General features: G+C 26.1%; 1 protein-coding gene across 1 annotated transcript; it reads right to left on the reverse strand.

Annotated features, from left to right (window-relative positions):
• Positions 1-356: 356 nt before the first annotated feature.
• LOC112722392 (putative DNA glycosylase At3g47830) lies at positions 357-2937 on the reverse strand. The gene is made up of 4 exons (XM_025773397.3): positions 2474-2937; positions 2159-2359; positions 824-880; positions 357-742 (listed from the first exon to the last, which is right to left on the reverse strand). Exons 1-4 carry the CDS (start codon positions 2891-2893, stop codon positions 506-508), a joined length of 915 nt encoding a protein of 304 aa, XP_025629182.1. The 5' UTR covers positions 2894-2937; the 3' UTR covers positions 357-505.
• Positions 2938-9469: the final 6532 nt, after the last annotated feature.

The following is a 9469-nucleotide window of genomic DNA, read 5'->3' on the forward strand; positions in this document are numbered from 1 at the left end:
ACATGGAAAATTTTTCTAAAATATAATCACAAACATTGTATTTTAAAATACTAAATATATTTTATATTTTTTTAATTAAAAAAAACACAAAAATACTATAAAAAATACACCTTATTCTTTTATTTTTCTTTCATTATTCATATCAATCTTTTATAATTATATTTTTTATCATTGTATTTGTTTCTAAATTTCTTTTATAAAAAAATGAGTAAATTATTTTTTTATAATTTATGTTTATATATTTAGTTTTATCACTAAAATATAAAAATATTAATTTTAATGTCTCTCTGTGATGTTTTTAATATTCTTTGTTTTCCTAACCAACTGCAACCTTTGAGAATACTAGTAGACGTCACTTGGTGTTGACTGAGACGGTGAGACCGACTCACTTACCACACATAATTGTGAGCTTCTCTTTCAATTCAACTAACACTTTAAAATAGTCTCCAACCTACGTTATTACCACTAGTTAGTTCTATACAATACAAGTTCTGAGCATCAAAGTTCAAACTGGTTCTTTACAATAATTCAATATAGGACAGGAGTTATTATCATCACATTTCTCTCGTTGCTTGTTACCCTTTTTACTTGTGCATTTACGGCAAAGCTTCCCATGTGTATACATGAGACAATTCAGGTCAAATTTAAGTTCATTTGGGATCCTTTCGTTTAGATGAAGATATGTCTTGTTTCTGTCAGCAGCAGCTGGCACCCAACCAATTGTTTTTGCTATCTCAAAAATCTGCATAAATATTCAACTGTGTTAGGAATAGAAAAACGAATTCATGTTCTGTACAAAGAATGATTAAGTCATAATACTTACGTGAGTGTCAACGGGAAAATCATCTAGCTGAAGATTGAACATCAACACACAAGCCACCTATTATCAATTCCATACTTTAGCAAACCCAACATAAACCAGAAATGGAAGACACATCTGTGTTTGATCGAATCCTACTCCCTCTATTCCTTTTGTATCTATTGCTGTTACTTTTTGGTGCGTTATTTGAACAATGTATCTTAATGGGTTGACTCCAGACATGATTTATGACAAAGTGCAATGGCGTCATTTGAAACATATAGCTGATCCCACCTAGTGGGATAAAGCTTTGTTATTGGTTAACTGTTTGTTTAAGTTGAACAACATATCTTAATACAATTTGTATCAAAATCAATTGATTCAAAGATGTACCAAAATGAAATGGTGATAAATAAAAGGGAGTAGAGGGAGAAATTTTAGAATTTCAGCATGATAATACTAACTACTGGGAAGAAATGGAATCATCACTGTTATTAGCTTCATGTTTTAAGGATTATTAGCACAATAAACTATTAAACACATACCATGAGAGGCAGTCATTATTTTTTTCTTGGTTGTAAAAAAGGAAGCAATTTCCATTACTATTACGAATCGAGGAAAATGAATGTGTATCCAATATATCCCGAAAACAGAAGTCTTTCTTAATTAAGACATGAATAGAAAATTCTCCTCCTATTAGTCAAAAGATTAATGAAGATAACAGTGTCTTATAACATAAGCAATATGATGACAGAAAAGCTGATTATTTCCAAACCATATTTGGATAAGAAAATCCAACATGCATTAAAAAGGATGGTCAGAGCAAGATTTTAACCCTACAATATTGTGCTGTGATCAGTCACAGCAATTACAGAACACAAGATCCCAATAAAGACACATGCCCATCAGCCTCCTTTTCTAGTTGTTTTGTAATTAAGTTTTTCCTTAAAATATGTCAATCCATGTAGCTGACCGTACTTAGTCAAGACTCAGGACTTCACTACTATTCAAAAGTTGTTCCTAGAAGCCAATCTACCAAATGATCCCAAATCCCTATAACAAATGAATCTTGGTAGGACTGTAGGATAGAATATAAACTGCCTCCTCTATTCCAAGCTCCTCTGTGTTAACAGATTGATCAAGTCCTATTCCATTTATTTAACCAAGCCAAATACCACACATTGCTAGAACAAAGTTTCTAATGCAATATACAGATGCAATCTTGCTCAAACTACCAGGAAATACTTCTAACTAAGATATGCTGCATTAATTAAAACATGTTCCTACAATATGCTGCATTGAGAAACATTAGCAATCAATAAGCTGAAAACAAAAGACAAAAGGGAAAAGAAGATTTACAGTTTTGGGACCAATTCCCTTGAAAAGAGAAAGCTCAGCCTTAACTTCATCAATGGACAAGTCTCGCAAATACTCCAAGCACAACTTGCCTCTCTTCTCCAGCAAGCAACGCAACATGTTCTTAATACACGAGGCCTTTGTGGGTGCCAAACCCCCGCATCGAATCGCATTCTCCAACTCCTTCGAATCCGCACCAAGCACCTTCCACCCAAAAAAAAGAGGAACGAATTGGAACAGCAGATAAGTAATTTTATAACTACACTAAAAACCCCCAATGTGAATTATTAGGGCACAAATAGAAATGGAATTACGTACATGTTCCCAGGTGGGGAAGGATGATTTGAGGGAATCGAAGGCCTTTTGGGAATTGGACTCGGTGGTGTTCTGAGAGAGCACTGTTCGGACCAAACCGTCGAGCACGGTTTCCGGCGGGATGGTAGCGGCGTGGTGGTGGTTGTCGTCATCGTGTTGTCGGTTGCGGTACTTGGCGAATTCGGGAGGGAAACCGTGGAGGGCTAAGAGGGTGTCTCGTAGGGAGAGGCATTCTTGTGGAGTGGGGCCACTGTGAGAAGAGTATGGATTCGTGGCGGTGGCGGTGGCGGTGGCGGTAGTGGTGGCTGATTTAGAAGAAACACGAACTGATTTTGATTTTGGTTGCGGATTAGGGAGGCGGTGGAGCTCCGCCTCCACTTGCAGCTGATGCTGCTTCCTCTTGAGGATCTTCTTTTTATCCATTCTTCTGTGTAACGCTTTAATCTTAGTTCGTCTCTTTCTAGTAAGCAATTAACCAGGGTTAATAATCAAATTAATATATACTAGCGGCTCAACAGGCACGAATTTAGCCTGCTTTTCTATTATTTTTAAGAAATTAATTTTATTTTTTTATTAATATATTATTTATTTTTTAAATTTATTAGATAAATATTTTTTATTTTAATATTGGCGTGATCTTATTTATATCATATTTTGTTGAAATTAAAATTACTATAAAACACTTTAAAATGTTAAATTATAAAACCACATAACAAAGAGGTAATATAAAATCGCCATAGTTTAAAGTTCTAGGTAATATATAAGGTGAAATATTCGATAGAGTAAATTTTTATTCTCAACTATTCTAAAATATACAAAAAGTATTTTCAGAATGATAATGCTTCTATTGTATTTCTTTAAAAGTTTTGAATGTCGTCTATTAATTTATAATATTTTTAATTTAATTTTTTTAATTTATTATGACAAAATAACGATATGATGAAGATTTTGTCCGCTAAAATTGCGAAAATATTTTTAAAAATTAGTTTATTCATTGTATTTTATTTTGTTTTTTTTTTGTGTTTATGTTATATTTCATACATTATTAAATTTTAATTTGATAATTTTTTTTTATCATCAAGGACTTATTATTTAGTTACTGTAATTTAATTAAGATTTATTTTTTATCACTAAATGATGTTATGTGTATTGGGTTATTGCCATTAAATAATATATTTGTAGTAGCATTTTTTTAGTTTGTACTTAAATTAGTTATTCAATAAAAATTTGTCCGGTAACTCATAAAAATATATACAATGTTATCTATATTTTTAATTTAGTTAGCTATTGACTTATAATATTTAATATAGTATTTTGATATTTTTTAAAAAATTAGAACACATTTTTTCATGACCAATTTTTACTATCTATTAAATTTTTAATTGGGTAAAGATTCTATAATAAAAAGGATCCATATAATTTATACAATACATTAATAAATACATGAGATAAAATAAGACATATTTTTGTACTATTTTTCAATAGTTGTTATTTTGTGTTTAAGGTAGATCTTTTCTAATTTTACTATTTAATTTTAAAAGATATATGTTGTTACCAAAATTTTATTACAAAGTTATTGTTATTATTAGTTTTATGAATGTATTGCCAATTTAAACTTTATAGTATTTGTTAATTATTTGTTTTATTTTTTTTATTATAGAATTCATAATTTTGTTTAACATTAGGCATTTTATATAGTAGTGTACAATATCAAACCTCTTAATTTATTCAATACAAAAAATATTTTAAATGAATATTATGCGATGAAGATAAAATATTAAAAATATAAGTAGAGTAAGTGAGTACTAACTTCATATTTGCATGACTTTTAGCATTGTTTGTAACTGGTTCATTATAAGAGATTGATTGAGGCATTGAATTAGTAGCAGTGGTGTATGTCTCGACCTATACTAATACAAAAAAAAAATACAAACTTAATATGTTGTAGATTATCTTAAAAGAATTAAAAATTAGTTCTCAGAAATCAAATCAAATCGCGTAAATTAAGTTAATTAATTTTGTTAATCTTCTATACTAAGATTTAATGTATAGGCAAAATGACTTAAAACGACGTTATTACATGTTTTAAATATATAGGGTACTAACCAGTTAGGACATCACCACATCTTTTACTTGAACAACTTCATTATAATATGATTCCAGACATATATTTTTAAAGAGCAATACAGATAATAAGCATAATTTGAATTCATAAGAGTAAAATTAGTTATCATGATTAAAGTTAACTTTTATGTCACGTATAAAGGTGATTTTAATTATTTTAAATTTGTTTAATTTTATTCTAAAATAGAGAATATTTTAAAAATAATATTCTTCTATTATAATTTTTTTATTGATTTTTTTCAAAGTTTGAATATCGTCCATTAATTTGTGACATTTTTAAATTTATTTTTTTAATTTATTATGATAAATTAATAATATGATGAGTATTTTGTCCGTTAAAATTGCAGAAATATTTTTTAAAAAATAGTTTATTTGTTATACTCTAATTTATCTTTATTTTTTGTGTTAATATGTTAACATTTCACATTAGAAATTTATTATATATTTAATATTATTAAATTAATAATTTAAAGAAACAAATTTATTTTCATTTTATACTTATTACTTTGTAAAATATATTTAATCACTCAGATTTAAAAATACACGTGGCAAAAAATAGGCGATATGTTAATTTTTTTCTCTTTATTCTATTTGTTATTATTAGTTTTATGAATACATTATTTATTTTAATTTTTTAATTATTTATATACTATATGATAAAGATGGAATATTAAAAAAAATTATTATTTTGTCCACTAAATTTATTTTATGAAATAAATTATGTAAGGATATACGAAGTCTAAAAAAAATTGGACACCAAATTCTAGTAACTTTTTGTATTTTTTATTAAGGAGTGCTCTATTATATATAATTTTTTTTAAGTTAAATAATAAGCATCAGAAATATATAAATAGTGTATATTAATTTAATTAATTTTGTTATAGAATACCAACCAATTATGTTACTATGACGTCGTCTGTTATTTGGACCAACTCCATTATCATGCGCTTTCAATTTTAGATTTTTCAAAGAGTAGAATACAGATATTAAGCAAAAAATTGAATTTATAGCCGAAAAAATTAAATTATCATAATACATGTTAAGTTTTATGTTACCTGAAACAAAATGATGATGATGATGGATGGCTCTTACCATTTGTCTAATTGTAGTTAATCCTGTGCTTGGCAATGGATTTGGGATAGAAATTATATTAGTTGATATAATATGATTGCTGATTCGTTGAATTTTTCAATTATATTTGTCAGAACATAAGGTAGCAAGACGCAAAGAAGAAAAACGATTGCAAGAGCACCATTGAAAGTGAAACAGATATTTAACTCTCTTGAGTAAAGTACGATTGAAGGTGCAGAAGTTTCTATTATTGAAAGTGAATCGTATTTAAATTGAGTAGGTATTAATAGTTTTTTTTAATTGAAACTGAATTAGCTTTAAATTCTGTCGTGGGTTGAAAGTGAATCAGTTTTAAATCTGTCGTGGGTTAAAGCCAGTTTTTGAAAAAATAAAATAAAATAAAAAGAATTGAATACGTAGTAGCAGTTTTTTTTATTGAAATCTGTTTTTAAGTTCTATCATGGGATAAAGCCAATTTTTAATAAAAAGAAAATAAGGATAAAATAAGAAGAAAAAATTGGATACCATAATTCCATATCCCCATTATATATTGGTATAGCTAATATTTCTTTTAGTAATTATTCATTAATAAATGTTGCATTAACGATTCTGCTTATTGTATTTCAATGTGTTTATTTCAATTAGACTCAATAAATTACCAAAATTCAAACTTATTATCTTGAACTTCTTCCTTGATCATATGGTTAGAATCGTTTAACAGAATATCTTCGACCATAAAATTTTTAAAGTAAAAGAAAAATACAATAAAACATATTCAAAAACCTAAAAAAATAAAATAATTTTTAAAATAGAATATATATATATATATATATATATATATATATATAAAAGAAAAATAATAAATTAAAACTTACTTGGCCTATGACATAGAAAAATAAAGAGAACTAAATAATCATGAAAGTTGAAATAACGAAAAATATATAACACAGTTCTTATCTTAACACATTTAAATGTTATATGTCAATCTAATAATTAATAAAAAATAATATTATCCAATGTAAAATAGATTAAAAATAAGAAAGAGATTAACAAAATCAATTAACAAAATTCTTATCCTAAGTTGCCAGAATATTTAAAAAATTAATTAACAAAGTTCGTATTTTACTATATTTATTATATTTATTGTGTTATATGTCAATCTAATAATTAATAAAAAATAATATTTTTTAATATAGAACATATTAAAAATAAAGAAAAAAATTAACAAAATATACGTAGAGATTTTTCACTCTACCATTGGTAAGTATAAATTTTTTTACATCTTTTATATGCCAATCATATGACAGATGAATAATATTAAATTAATTAATCTTTTTGCAATAATTTAAAAAATTAGTAAATGTCAATTTTAATACTCTTTATAAATAAATGTCAAATTCAATACTCTACATAATTAATAGTTTAGATAGTTTAGGAAATTATAAACATAGACTTTAATAATATGTATCAATTAATAAACATAGACTTTAATAATACGTATCAAACAATGCAAAAAAAATATTGATAAATTTTAATAAATATAGAATATATTTATAGATAAATTTTAGTACTATAGAATATATTTTAGTACTGTGAGAAATATTTGTAAGTGGAGCAGTTATTTAATTTCCTCACGATTGCAGCAGTTATTTAATGTGTTAATGACTTTTTTTTAATTATAAACAAAAATGTATTATTACTTTTTTGTCCATAAATTTGATTTGTAAAATAAATTATTTGAGGGCAAATAGTGTCTATAAAAATTGGACACCAAACTCTGGTATTGGCTTTATATATTGGTATAGATAAAAATATTTTATAAAAGTTATTGTAAAATTATATATATATTCAATACATTTAAATATAGAAAGAAAAATGGTGTAGAACACGGTTATGAAGTACATGACTGCTTTACACGGATAAAAGAAATCGAACGGTAATTTGAGTCTATGAAGCTACATGTCGCACATACATTGCGTCCCAACAATGGTGTCCCTTATACCAACATACCCTCTTTCTCTTTTCTGAATCCAATCTCTTCTTTTGAAGTCTCTTTCTTGAACCCACCCAGCAGCCCTATCGTCCTGAACTTCATATTATCAATTATATCTGCCATTTTGATTTTGTAAAATTTTTTTTAACATTTTTTCATATAACAGAATTATTATTATTATTATTGTTAGAAATTTAGGAATATATATTTAGATGATATATGTTATAGAATTATTATTATTATTATTAAAAATTTAGAAATATATGTTACAGAATTATTTTTATTATTAGAAATTTAGGAATATATGTTTAAATAATAGTTACAAATATATATGTTTAAATTTAGTTAGTGAACATTTTAATCAATGATAATGTTTGAATTAGACTAATGTAATAAATTAGTAAAAAATATATGTTTAGAATTTTTTGTAATAATTTTAAAAATTACAATTAATTATTATTAGAGTTAAGTTAATTGTTGTATAAATAATTTTAAAAATCTATTAATATATAATGGTTAACTAGCTAAACAGTAAAATTACACACTATTTAGCATTGTTAGATGAATTTTAAGAGAATGACAGGTGTCTCCCAAATTTTTTCTTTCTTTTGTATTTTGCTCCTTAGCAAAAAGCCAAAATCTTCTTACCTAGTGAAAGGTTATCGAAAAAGATCTTTGTCCAATGGATTGAAGAGAGTTAATCTGACAGCAATCTCAAACCACAATTTAGAAAAAGAAAACGAAAATGTTAGCTTCTGATTGGATGATTAAGGTAAACAATAGATTGAGAACTCATTGTCCCTCAAGTAATGAAATAGCAACATTGTAGAAAAAAGATAATGTATTTACCTCTTCGACAACACCACCAAAAAACTTTTATTTGAAGACATGAAAGACTTCTGGTGCTAGTGGAGCAACTGTAGTCATAATATCTTAAGAGTTTAAGCTTGTTAAGATCAAACTTCAAACTTAAAAAGTTTCAAATTCTATAGTTTAACATACTTATTTAAGTTGACCAAAATGCAAAAAATGTTAAATAATTTTTTGGTTCTCTTAAAATTCATTTATAGCTCATGTGATTTATCATATTTATTTAGATTTTGATACAAAATCAATTTAAGAATATCGATTTTGATCCCACAATTTTTTTGTTTATATTAAATGTTAAGGTGGTGACAAAAATAATATAGATGCCAGACATCAAGTTTTTAGATACTATTCAGTATTTAAAAATTAAGGACAAAAACAAATTAAATATCTAAAAGACATTCACATATTTGATACACACTTCTCAAAAAATATATCAATAACCAAAATACTTCAAATTAAACCCCAAACTCAATGACTTATTTTTATTTTACATCATTTGAAAAATTGAATGGGTTTAAGATGATACCAATGAAATTAAATTCATTTCATATTACCAATATATAGTTCAACAGATCTAGTAGTACTTATTCACCACCTTTTCCTCTCCCATCTCCTTTTCTCACTCTCAAATAAGTCACCTCATTCAATAATATTCATCAAAAATGCTTAAGTTTGTTTAACTTTCTAATAATAAAAAAATTACTATTTATTTTGGACAATTTTAATTACTACTTTCTCAATGTCAATTGTATAGTTTCAGAAAAGAGCAGCTGAAAAAATAACACATAAACTACCTTTTTTCTATGATATTTTAGCATTTTCTGCTAACAAAAAAAAAAAACCTATCAAAAAACCTCTTGAAATATTAAAAAAAGAAATGCTCACCAATAACAGCTCATTGAGAAATTTTACCAAATTGCGAAAGGAAAAGAATCTTTCTA

The sequence above is a fragment of the Arachis hypogaea genome, chromosome 11, assembly GCF_003086295.3.
Source record: "Arachis hypogaea cultivar Tifrunner chromosome 11, arahy.Tifrunner.gnm2.J5K5, whole genome shotgun sequence".
Taxonomy (NCBI): domain Eukaryota; kingdom Viridiplantae; phylum Streptophyta; class Magnoliopsida; order Fabales; family Fabaceae; genus Arachis; species Arachis hypogaea.